This window comes from Biomphalaria glabrata, chromosome 12, assembly GCF_947242115.1.
Source record: "Biomphalaria glabrata chromosome 12, xgBioGlab47.1, whole genome shotgun sequence".
Classification (NCBI taxonomy): domain Eukaryota; kingdom Metazoa; phylum Mollusca; class Gastropoda; family Planorbidae; genus Biomphalaria; species Biomphalaria glabrata.
In genome coordinates this window covers 23563304-23575583 of record NC_074722.1, presented here as the reverse complement: position 1 = coordinate 23575583, position 12280 = coordinate 23563304, and the positions used below count along the sequence as shown (strand labels likewise).

The 12280-nt window shown below is 34.6% G+C and overlaps 1 protein-coding gene and 1 non-coding gene across 2 annotated transcripts; both read left to right on the top strand.

Annotated features, from left to right (window-relative positions):
• Window positions 1-296: 296 nt before the first annotated feature.
• On the top strand, window positions 297-12203 carry LOC106079809 (uncharacterized). The gene is made up of 6 exons (XM_056006895.1): window positions 297-777; window positions 4220-4450; window positions 5243-5331; window positions 6135-6201; window positions 6839-6953; window positions 9476-12203. The coding sequence occupies exons 1-6, from the start codon at window positions 742-744 to the stop codon at window positions 9616-9618; spliced, it is 681 nt and encodes a 226-aa protein (XP_055862870.1). The 5' UTR covers window positions 297-741; the 3' UTR covers window positions 9619-12203.
• Trnak-uuu (transfer RNA lysine (anticodon UUU)) lies at window positions 7391-7463 on the top strand. Its single transcript has one exon. It is a non-coding gene; the product is annotated as a tRNA-Lys (tRNA).
• Window positions 12204-12280: the final 77 nt, after the last annotated feature.

The window sequence follows — 12280 nt, the reverse complement described above, 5'->3', positions numbered from 1 at the left end:
CATTGTGAGTGGCGAGATTACAGCACCAGTGTTTACTGGTTATTATTGACCTACAATAAATCTCGCCGTCCCATACCAATGTTTGGCACAGTAAGGAAAAAAATTGCATGGAAAACCTCCTACTCTACCGGCACGGTAATGGCGGAAAAAAAGGAGGGCCAGGTAGAACTTCAAGTTTTATTTATTTTTAAATTCCAGAACGATTGGCCAGGCGGAGCAGGAAGCTCCAAAAATAAACTCCGCGCCAACTGATATATAAACTCCTTACATTCAACACTGGTCAATACAGCATCAAAACACCTCACAGAACATCTAGCAAAACAAATAGAGACATTTGAGTTTTACTAGAATATTATACACAGAGTTTACGCGTAGAAAAGTTCATTTTGAAATAGTTTGTAGTACTGTCAAGATAACAAAAACAAACAAAAACAAAACTGCTGAGAAGATTAAATTTGAAGTCAACACTACTAAACTAAAAATACTTTTTGTTTAATTTCAAAATACTGATCTATTAGCACATTTCAAAGCATCAGAGTTGATAGCAAAAAAAAATAAAAAAATTGTTATTTTGTCTCTTTAGCTTGTAGTGTAGGTAAAATAATAAGTTGGACATCAGACAATCATACAATAGGACAATCACACAATCAGATAATCACAAGCATTAGTCAAGCTTTCCTCGACAACAAAACCATCTCGGCGACATCGCTGAAAACAAAGATTCGAACTTTAAACCGCAGGATGGATTGCTGCTTCACTCTACTTACTACCGCAATGGTGAGTCTTAGTTTGTAATGTATGCAATACTGCCAGTGGGCTAAACCCTTTAATGAGTAGGTGGATTATTTAATTAGATTTGAATTCCATTAATCTCATAAAACTTTATATAATTTCAACAATTAATGTGGGGGATATTTCTTATTCATTTCAATTTAAGAGCTAATTAGGCCTAAGTTATAGGCACTTTAAGTTTCCGGCTTTGATGACCAAACAAATCTTTCTTACCTTTTCTTTACTGTCCATCCCAAAACCTAAATGACGTAATAACGTGTTACTTGCGTTCAACATCTTTCATTCCTGATATAGTAAAATTGAAGCGAGCTCTTCCATGCGTGACCATAACCTCTGTGACATTTTAAGTCTCGGAAGACAATCCTGTGACTTAGCGACGACTTAAGTGATTAAAAAAGGACAATCCTAGATACACATCAACGGTCAAAGATTAGGCAGACGCTGCAGCGTTTTCAGCCTTCTTGCTTCTTCCGACGTGTTCACCACCAGTGATCCAGGACAATAAGCACGCGACTACACAATTGTATTGTAATTAGAATCAAATTCAAGTTCAGTCGTATAAGAACTATTATACCTTAATCAGGCCCGGTCCTACAGATTGCGAGCTCTGCGAAACGGGTCCCAGTCTGTTTTGTATTAGAAAATAAATTCGTTTTTGCATTTTATTCATACTTTACTAAGTACAAAATCAAAGCCAAATTAACTTTACGAGCCATCTACAGTAGATAGTAGTTTTCCAGCAAAAAGCCGATAAACATTCAGATCTACCTTTTAGAATTACTATTGACAGCAAAATATTGTTTTTTTTTTTGTTTTTATTGAAGAGGTCGAGATAGATTTACATCTATATTTATATACCATTGACTATTAAAGTAAATTAGGTATTTGAACTTCTTGTTTTGGTTAAAATTCATCAATACATTTTCATTATATGAAAGCTAACAATGCCCTTTAGTTATTAAGCGCGAGTAGGATTGGCATTTTCCAAATTGAATGACACCCCGAAATGACAATTTTGTCTGTTTTTAAGGAAATTTGCATGAGTTTTCAGAAGATTTTAATAATTTCAGGAGATTTTAATGACTTTTTCGTATATTTTGCAATATCGGGAGAATTTCAAGAACCTTTAATAATAAGTTAAAATGGTTTAGTTTAATCATTTACACCTAGAATTCGCGCGTGTCCAATGAAAGTGCGGGGCCCTGGCCTCAATTGACGTCAAACGTTAAACAATATTTTAAACTTAAACTATTTCAAATCCTTATTGTCTTGTTCCCCCCCCCCCTTATTATATCCAGTTCACATAAGAGGTTTTTTTTGCTTTCAAGAATTCAATTGAAGGTAATTAAATCCATGTGTCTAGAGTCGCTCTGTACAAACAGGTCATGGTCTAGATTTGTCGCCTTGAAACGATCGATTTTCCGGGAATTTCCTGCTTTCGTCACGCGAAAATTTAGGGATTCACCTTCCTTGATCTTTATTTAGCGCACTATGACCTGGATAAATTCTTCAATGGTAAAATCTACCTGGTTTTCTCCATGGGGCATATGAACTTTACATGTGATCCACTTTTTCCAAAACAGATCTATACAAAAAGAGAGAGAAAAAGTACTTTAAATACTAAGACCCACATTCTTCACAGACATGCCGCTGAGGTATCGGGGAGAGAGTTTTTATGATTGTTACAGACTACGAGAGGTAGAGAGAGAGAGAGAGAGAGAGAGAAAGAGAGAGAGAGAAAGAGATAGGGCAATCAGACAGGTCACCTGAAGATAATATTTAACAGCGTTAGTCGACTTTTTAGATCTCTGATACATGTAGTGTTGTAGTGTGAATGTGGAATGGTGTGAATGTGGAATGGTGCGAATGTGGAATGGTGCGAATGTGGAATGGTGCGAATGTGGAATGGTGCGAGTGTGGAATGGTGCGAATGTGGAATCGTGTGAGTGTGGAATGGTGCGAATGTGGAATGGTGCGAAATTGGAATGGTGTGAATGTGGAATGGTGCGAATGTGGAATGGTGCGAATGTGGAATGGTGCGAATGTGGAATCGTGTGAGTGTGGAATGGTGCGAATGTGGAATGGTGCGAAATTGGAATGGTGTGAATGTGGAATGGTGTGAGTGTGGAATGGTGCGAAATTGGAATGGTGTGAATGTGGAATGGTGTGAATGTGGAATGGTGCGAATGTGGAATGGTGTGAATGTGGAATGGTGCGAAATTGGAATGGTGCGAATGTGGAATGGTGTGAATGTGGAATGGTGCGTAATTGGAATTGTGCGAATGTGGAATGGTGTGAATGTGGAATGGTGCGAAATTGGAATGGTGTGAATGTGGAATGGTGCGAATGTGGAATGGTGCGAAATCGGAATGATGCGAATGTGGAATGGTGTGAATGTGGAATGGTGCGAAATTGGAATGGTGCGAAATTGGAATGATGCGAATGTGGAATGGTGTGAATGTGGAATGGTGCGAAATTGGAATGGTGCGAAATTGGAATGGTTTGAATGTGGAATGGTGCGAATGTGGAATGGTGCGAATGTGGAATGGTGCGAAATCGGAATGATGCGAATGTGGAATGGTGTGAATGTGGAATGGTGCGAAATTGGAATGGTGCGAAATTGGAATGGTTTGAATGTGGAATGGTGCGAATGTGGAATGGTGCGAATGTGGAATGGAGCGAATGTGGAATGGAGCGAATGTGGAATGGAGTGAATGTGGAATGGTGCGAATGTGGAATGGTGTGAATGTGGAATGGTGCGAATGTGGAATGGAGTGAATGTGGAATGGTGCGAGTGTGGAATGGTGTGAATGTGGAATGGAGTGAATGTGGAATGGTGCAAATGTGGAATGGTGCGAATGTGGAATGGTGCAAATGTGGAATGGTGCGAATGCGTGTTGATAGTTTGATAGAAGGAGGTGGGCGAACCAAAATGGAGGATTATAAACAAAATAGTGTTTACAGTGCTAATTATTAAATTAAGATTAAATTATTTCTATAACTGATGTTGACGTTTGGTGTTAATGTATTTCTAAAGACAGCCTCATCACGTAAGTGCTCCTTCTTCCTTGATTCCATTAGAGCATGGAATGGGTTGCCTGAATCAGCCAGGAAAACCAACGACTTAGCAAAGTTTAAGTTATTAATTAACTTGAATGACTAGATTGAGACATAAAATGCGAACGACTTAATAATCTTCGTTTTTGAAATAACGTCTGCGCTATATAATATAAGATAGATGGTTGCGTGCTAATATTTTAAAAGGTCTGGGCTTTAGGACAACTTCTATTAAAAAGCATGGTCTTGTCCTTCACTGTCAGAATTTAAAAGAAAACAAAACAAAAAATGCTGTAATTTTCTTGCCATATAAATGTACATGTAAGTAAATATGTCTGATTCCTTGTTGTTTGTTTCCTTCAATTATTAGATTGTAACACTTGTGTCAGCCAGCCCGGTTGCCAAAGGGCATGTCGCGCCCACTGACCACACATGTGGGATCAAAGATTATAATGGTATCAAAGAGAGACTACTGATGAATGCCGACGTCTTTGACTCGTTGTATCGGTTACATACCTTTGCTGCAGCCAGCGCCATACTGACCTACAACAGGACCGCCGATATCTATACATGTGGCACGGACTGCAAGAAAAGAAAAGAGGTATTCCTTAGGTGAAATGTGGTCAGTGGCGATACGGGGTTAGGGTATTCAATTGAAGTACAAGTTTAAATAAAATAGATGAGATTCAAATTAACAACTTCTAATATTTCTGTTGTCAAATTTAGTTATATAATTCACTTTGAAATAAGCACAATTCTTATGTTTAAATTGATTTAAATATTTGAATTTAAGAGTGATATTTATATTAGACGCAAATGTGTATTTGTGTGTACGTGTTTAGTGTTGGGGTCATGCGAGTTAAAAAAAAATCCTCGACCTACTCAGATGTTTGAGATTCGCCTTTTTATGTGTGATAGTGTAGTGTTCTCTATACTAATTTATATTAGAGTGGTTCAGTTCGGTCCTAGAGATATGTTCTGAATGTAAATTAATGTAATATAAAATATAGAGATTAAAAAAGGTGCATGTATAAATTCAAGGGAAAAAGAAAAAAATCTAAACTTTTAAGGACATCAAAAAAATGGAGAAAAGAGTTTATGTATTAAAATAGGAGAATTCTACCATCATTAATTGCGGGGCTAACTCTACCATTACTAATTGTGAGGCTAACTATATGCGGGGATAACTCTACAATTATTAATTGTGGGCTGTTGCTAGAACTGGGTAGAAGCCACAATTATTAATTTTTGGAAGAAGAAGAACTAATGAAATCATTGTGAAACATCGATATCCAAGCCTTTCACTGATAACCTTTATATATTTAATATCCATTATTGACATAAACTTATTCTATAAGATAATAAGAAGTCCTCTGTATCTTCTGGCACTCAGAACCTTCCCCACGGCGGTGAAACATGCCCCAGTGTTGCAGTAGAGAACGTGGATAAGAACCGAGTCCCTTGTGTCATGGAAGAGGTCAGGTACGTCATAAATTCTCACATGGAGGTGTAACTGATTACAAATATTTAGTAAAAGCTAAAGCCCCAAGAGCTTAGAGCATCAAGAGTTTCGTATTTTTTTTATTCACGAAAATGTGTGATGAAATAACAACAAAACAAAAAGATGTAAATATTATAGGGATTTCAACCACTAAAATGTAATCCCTCAAAGCTGCTCTTTCTTTTCACTTCCTTTTCTATGATCCGGTTTTTTGTTTTCTTCTATTTAACCAAAATAGAATTCAGTAATAAAGACAAAGAAGTGTAAGTTATTTGGAGAAATGTGGTGGCGGTATAAAGGAACTTAAAGAAAAAATCTAAAGAAAAAACATAGAGAAAAAGAAAAGTGGAAGAGAGGGAGAGATTTTGAAAATCACTAGACAAAAAATGTGAAGACACCATAATGAAAGATCACTGACGCCAACTAAAGAGTACAAATTACTTTTAAGAGAAACATGAAAACCCAGATTTAGCAGTGCTAAATAGTGCAAACACAAAACATAAGAGTGCATTTGTTTAAATCACTCATCACTCATCACTCATCACTACTTCCGTATTCTGTACACCGGATATACACACAAACAAAAAGAAAAGAAAAAGCTTGTCATTAATGGATTGGCCTTCAGGGAAAATGTTTATTTTTTAGAAAACTCTGAAGTCACATCTCGGCAAGAGAGCAAGTTGAGTCTTGCATAATGGCCAAAAATTCTTGTATTTTTGTGTGCAGATAACCTCCATGATTTTAGACCAACATTAAAATATCCAAATGTCTTTTTGATCCCCAGATGTGCCTGTCAGACTTGTAAGTTCCCCAAAGATTTTGGTGAAAATAAAACGTACACTTGTAGGCCAGTGAGTACCTCCTAGAATTATGTCTTGTTAGAGTTGTGTCTTGTTAGTGTTATATCTTGCCTGAGTTATGACTTGATTGATAGTTATGTTTTGTTTAAGTGTTACGTCTTGTAGTTATATGTCTAGCCAGAGTTATGTCTTATTATGGTTATGTTTTGTATTTATTTTTAGAGTTATGCATTCTTAGAGTTTTTTTTTTTTTTAAAGTTATGTTTTGTTAGAGTTATGTTTACTTTAATAAGTCGTTGTTTTTCATGTTTTTATTGTTTCTTCCAAAAATAAGATTCAGTCAAGTTAAAACAACTCGCCGAGATTTATCATTTCTGCAACTCTCTCTCTCTCTCTCTCTCTCACTCTTTTTCGCTGTTCTTTCACAAATTTAACTATCTCTTTCTAGCTTCCACTTTCTCATTATTTCGTCTCTCTCTTCCTTTACTTCATCTCATCTTTTCGCTTTTTTTCCCTCTTTTCTTTTCCTTTCTCCTTCTCTCTATCCCTCCCTTTCTCCCTCTCAACGTCTTACTCCTTCTCTAACCTCCTCCATTTCAATTCTCCCTCTCTCTCTCTCACGCGTCACTTTAGTCTGCAGTTGTAAGTTGTTAATGTTGTTGTTACACTGTGTTACACTACTTTTCAGATCTACCACTACGTGCCTGTGATGAGAGGTGATCACACACTCCCCAAAGAGCGGTGGACTCAGTACCTGGAGCCTCTTATTGTCGGCTGCAAGTGTGTGCCTCATGCTCAAGAAGGTGCTTCCCCACGTTTTTTCTCTTAGTCTAGACTTAACATTAGGCTAGCCTGTTGAACTAGTTCTGGTGTGCTCTGACTTGTACGTGTGTTTTCTTTAGATGTTGCGTGTGCTGCTTACAACGTGTGTTCTATTGACCTAACTCGTACATTATATGTACGCAACAATTAGCTGTACCATAAACTAGCGTTACCCCATTTTTCAAGGGGATATTGGGAAAAAAAAACTATTTTGCATTTTCGAATTCTATTACATGTTTATGTATTTATTTGTCACTATGTAAAAGCCACACTCCGATAGTACTTTATATTCATTGTAAGGTAAAGGGGAAATTAAAAAAAAAAAAAGGCTGCGTGTTGAGACAGCCTCGTTAAATGTGTGCTCCCATTTCTACCTTGACAGCCAATGACCCGAATAAGCTGTCAGCTTAGATATGTGGCCCGGTTAGCTCAGTCGGTAGAGCATCAGACTTTTAATCTGAGGGTCAAGGGTTCAAGTCCCTTATCGGGCGTTCTTTTTTTTTATTTATTACTTTTCTTTTCTTTAAGAATTTGAAAATGCCAAACTTATTTTATTTATATCACTGATACCACCCACTAATTTCATTCTATTCTTGAAAATATGTGTAATGTTAATTTGTAAAAGCTGCAGACAGTATAGTGTTCACAAAGGTAGGTGGTTCACTCTCAAAATTGCATTTATTTATGAGCATGTAAAAGAACGTTTTCTCCCTGTAGGCCCTTGCACTAGGGTCTATTTGTTTCTCTTCTTGAGTAAGTAACATACATTTATAGGACCAGCTTCAATACAGATCTATATTAAGTTTACAATTCGACTACCACGATCTAGTTTCTCAAAGGAATTCATTTATTTTATTTATTTAATGAATTATACCTTCTGCAATTAAAATTGTGGAAAACAGTACTGACAAAACAATAAAAAAAAAAAAGAACTAAAACTAAATTTCTCGTCAAATGTGAAGATTCTAACCTTTTCCGCCCCTTCTTCCTACTTTTTTAAAAGTAAAATATGTCCTCTATTTGGCACACCATTGTCTTTTCAATTCCCACTTTCAGTAAGAAGAATCATTTGAAAAAAAAAATCATCCCGTGATGAATTGAGTTATTAAAAGTATCGTATATCTATGTGCACTTATTTCAGAAGTCCAGAAGTTTTTTTTTTTTGTTTTTTTTTACGTTCTAGAGCCTTTAACAAAACCCTAACACCATTTCATAACTGATTGTAGTCTGTCGGTCAAACTAAAAGCCATGGGCTGCATAGAGTATAGCTTCTCACAGAAGTGCATGCATACATTTATTAAATTAATAGGTTACTAAAAAGCATTTAACAATTAACTATTGGGCCAATGGTAACCTTATTTTCATATTACAGTTCTATTAATGGTGCATATATTCATAAAATAACTCACAGTGTATGGATTACTAACAAAAAACTCAACAACATTCACATCTAATATATGAATAATCTACTAATTTAACAACTTAAAGATAGTAATACAGCCATCGTTTGAGTGGTGTGTAGGCTGTGCTTGGCCACTAGATTGATGGTCTCGAGTTTAGATCCTAATGGATGATTGAAAGCAAAACCTATTGTCTCACCGGACACACATGCTAGTGAACCGCAATTGAGCCTCTTGTGATAACGCGTAATACAGCAAAGAAACTTTTACACATGATAATGTCAAGTCCTGATTGACTTTCTGATATCCCCCTTACATCATCATCATCATCAAACTCCATTTGAGTGAGGGTTTGACAGGTTCAAATCCTCTCTTGCAAATGCTTTGGACACTGCTTTTGTGCGTGATGCATGTATGCCACCTTACAGGTTGATACCTTCTGACTTCCCGGACCTATCGAGACCGAGATCTCATTATCTCAAAATCTTTCTCGCAAGACGATCTAAAAACACATATGATTGAATAACAGAATATCATTAAGGATTCGCATCACGTATTAAATTGTATTCCCATTATGGTAATACCTTTTCAAAATTCAATACTCAAATACTTTGCCAGTACAATTCAGTTTTATACTATTTACATTCATTGTATTGTTGCTAATACTCAAGCTATTGAAATAGTGAATTTGAGATACGATATTGTAATAAAATTAACTTAAGTAAACTAATCTAGTAAACAAATTACTTTATTTTTTAAAAATCTATTTTTATTAATAAAATCACGATTTATCTGATATGGTGCTGTTGAAAAATCTCCAATAAGCTGAAAATATTTAAAGCATAGAAATCTTAAAATAATTACACAAAAATGAAACAAATTTCAGAATTACATTACGGAAAAAGAAGCCGGTACTCAGTGATTTTTCTTGAGCTAAAATTTGAAAGTAGTCTTAAAGATAGCCATATTTTTTTTTTATTTCATCAATTTCAAAGTTTTTTTAATTTCATAATTTCATATACCATCCTGCACATTTTGTTTTGACTGACCAATGTACATTTCGACACTGTCTAAACAGTCAATGTTGTACTTGATTTACTTAGGCACTAAACAAAAGCCTGACAAATGTTTGGTCACAAAGAAACCTAAATGCCCCAAAGGCTGCAAAACGCAAGGAGGAAAGTGTACAAACTGTAGAAGGTCGAAAAAACAAACAAAAGAAACCAAAAGCACACAGCGAGGATGAAGTTTGTTCCTTGATGGCTCAATAGTTGTATCTATTGTATGATACGTAGACAGATATATCTGTGCTTTCATAACTGCTATTATCGCTTGCCAGTCATTATATCATTTCCTTTTTTTTTATATAACACTATACTCTGACATTTTTTTAAAATTGCATTTGCTTGAGATATTTTAGATTGTATAGAACTCAACAATTTAGAATCCTAGGGGTTGAGTTTGTTTTGCTTTTATTTCAAATCTAAATCGTGTATCTCTACTTCTTTATCATGCTTCAGTTTTATCCCCTTGTATAAACTCTTCTACTTTCCTGTTTCCATTGAGATCATGTTTTTGAAAATCCTAGATCGAAATAATTCAAGTCTGTTGATTTTAATCATCTTGTATACATTCTTCGTAGAATATATTTAGGTCTGTGCGTATACTATTACTTACCCTAAATAGTATCTAACATTTCCGGCTAAACTAAAAATGTAAACATCTATTAAAATATGCCTTTTTTTTTTTTTTTCAACTGATTAGAATTTGAATGCCAAACTTGAGCCACTATTGCTTCTCACTCTTGTTATTTGTTTACCACCAAGCTAAGAAGACCTATAATGTATAGAAATGCTGACTGCATTGTTGTACCTATCAGTATTTAAGCTTTCTATTCGCTTATTGATTTCATAGCCTAACTATAAAAAAATAACTTTCGGACTGATATTCGTTTTATTCACAAAGTTTAAAACCATATCAAAATAGTAGTAAAAAAAAAATAGATTAAATATAGAAACTTTCATGCAAGGACACTTTTATATATATACAAATTTCTAATCGTGGATTGTATTGTTGTTATGGTCTGTTCTAGTTCTAGCTATATAGGATCCATTTTCTAGATCTAAATCTGTTCAGATGTTTTGTTGTTAGACCTATTCATGATTCAATCTACCTAGAAATGTATTGCACATTGTCGATTTCTTTGTTGACAATATTTCCAATGGAACCAATCTATCGCGCTCTCATGAGAAGTCTTTGTCTACATCCAGTTAGCTATGCAAAGCCTTTCATTTGTTTATTTTGTATTGAACGTATCCCAGCATGCTTGTCGGTGCACTCTTTAGTTAGAGAACTAGTTATACTACATTTCATGTGTAGAGAACTAGTTATACCACATTTCATGTGTAGAGAACTAGTTATACCACATTTCATGTGTAGAGAACTAGTTATACCACATTTCATGTGTAGAGAACTAGTTATACCACATTTCATGTGTAGAGAACTAGTTATACCACATTTCATGTGTAGAGAACTAGTTATACCACATTTCATGTGTTTCGTTTAAACTTTATCGACCCAGAAGAGCTGTTGAACAATCTATTTATCATTATTTTTGTTTACATTGAATATTAATTTATTTGTTAAGAAATTCACTATTACCTATTATGGTAATATAACTGTAAGCTTTATAAGCGCCAAGTGGATTTTCTTTTTCATTAGATACAACGAATTGACACTATTTTTTTATTTGATGATCTGTATAGTTTTCTAATTGTTTACGGTGGGAAAAAAAAAAAACATCATCATCTATATCTAATGAATAGACCCGCTTGATATGTTATTACATATGAACTGAGTATGCTTTATAAGCAATTATTTAAGATTTATTATTTAATTACACGTTATGTTTGTTTTATCTAACAATAAACATAACTAAAATGTGATGTTTAATGTATTTATTAAAGTGTTTGCCTCTTTTGATTGAATTCCTTATTAGTATATAGAATTCTATAGTCTGACACCTTGGTGCAAGCCAATGTCGTAAGCTTTTAGTATCTGTTCCAAGAGTTTTTCTTCACCAATGAAGGCTGTTATATCTATATTTCCTCAATGTACTGACCTGTATCTAAAGCCTTATATCTATATTTCCTCAATGTACTGACCTGTATCTAAAGCCTTATATCTATATTTCCTCAGTGTACTGACCTGTATCTAAAGCCTTATATCTATATTTCCTCAATGTACTGACCTGTATCTAAAGCCTTATTCTCAGCTGCTAAGAAACACTAAATCTGAACTACCGTTGGCGTAGAATTAGATAATTATTAATTTGCTTTCTTAATAACTCCAAGAATTTGATTTGATCCAAACAAAAGAAATATAAAGATACATTTCAACATTGCGTTTAATTAATGTCTCTCTTGCAGGCCAAATTATAGACAAGTGTCCTTTTTGTTTTGTTTTTACTTGTATGTTTTGTTTGTATACAAACGGTGAGTCCCTCATAATCTTGTGATTTGTTGACAATATTCGATGTTCTTGAAATATAATGCTGTTGAAACCTTTACCCTTTACAAAGTCCCTCCATAATTTAGATGGTATTATAATTCAGATTGAAAGTAATGTGTATAGCATACGTATGGTTGTTTTTGTTTAGTTTCGCCTGAATATTTCAGTATACCGTATATGTATAGATACATTTTTTTGTATTTAACGTAATACCAATGGATATTTGTTGCATTGATATTGTCTATATTGAGATGAAATGTTTCGCTGGTATGTTTCTACCAATGCTCGATGAACAATAAAATACTGATGATCCTTAACATTTTCTTACTCTTTATAGAACATTTGTCATTTATTGATTGTTAGATAGGTTAAAGATTATTTAAAAGAGAGAAGTACTG

Bases quoted from the DNA above. Each gene is read 5' to 3' on its own strand.
- LOC106079809 (XM_056006895.1), top strand. From the start codon at position 742: ATGGATTGCTGCTTCACTCTACTTACTACCGCAATG. The intron at 778-4,219 runs GTGAGTCTTAGT...TTCAATTATTAG, and splicing joins CTCTACTTACTACCGCAATG to ATTGTAACACTTGTGTCAGC. The intron at 6,954-9,475 runs GTGCTTCCCCAC...TGATTTACTTAG, and splicing joins TGTGCCTCATGCTCAAGAAG to GCACTAAACAAAAGCCTGAC.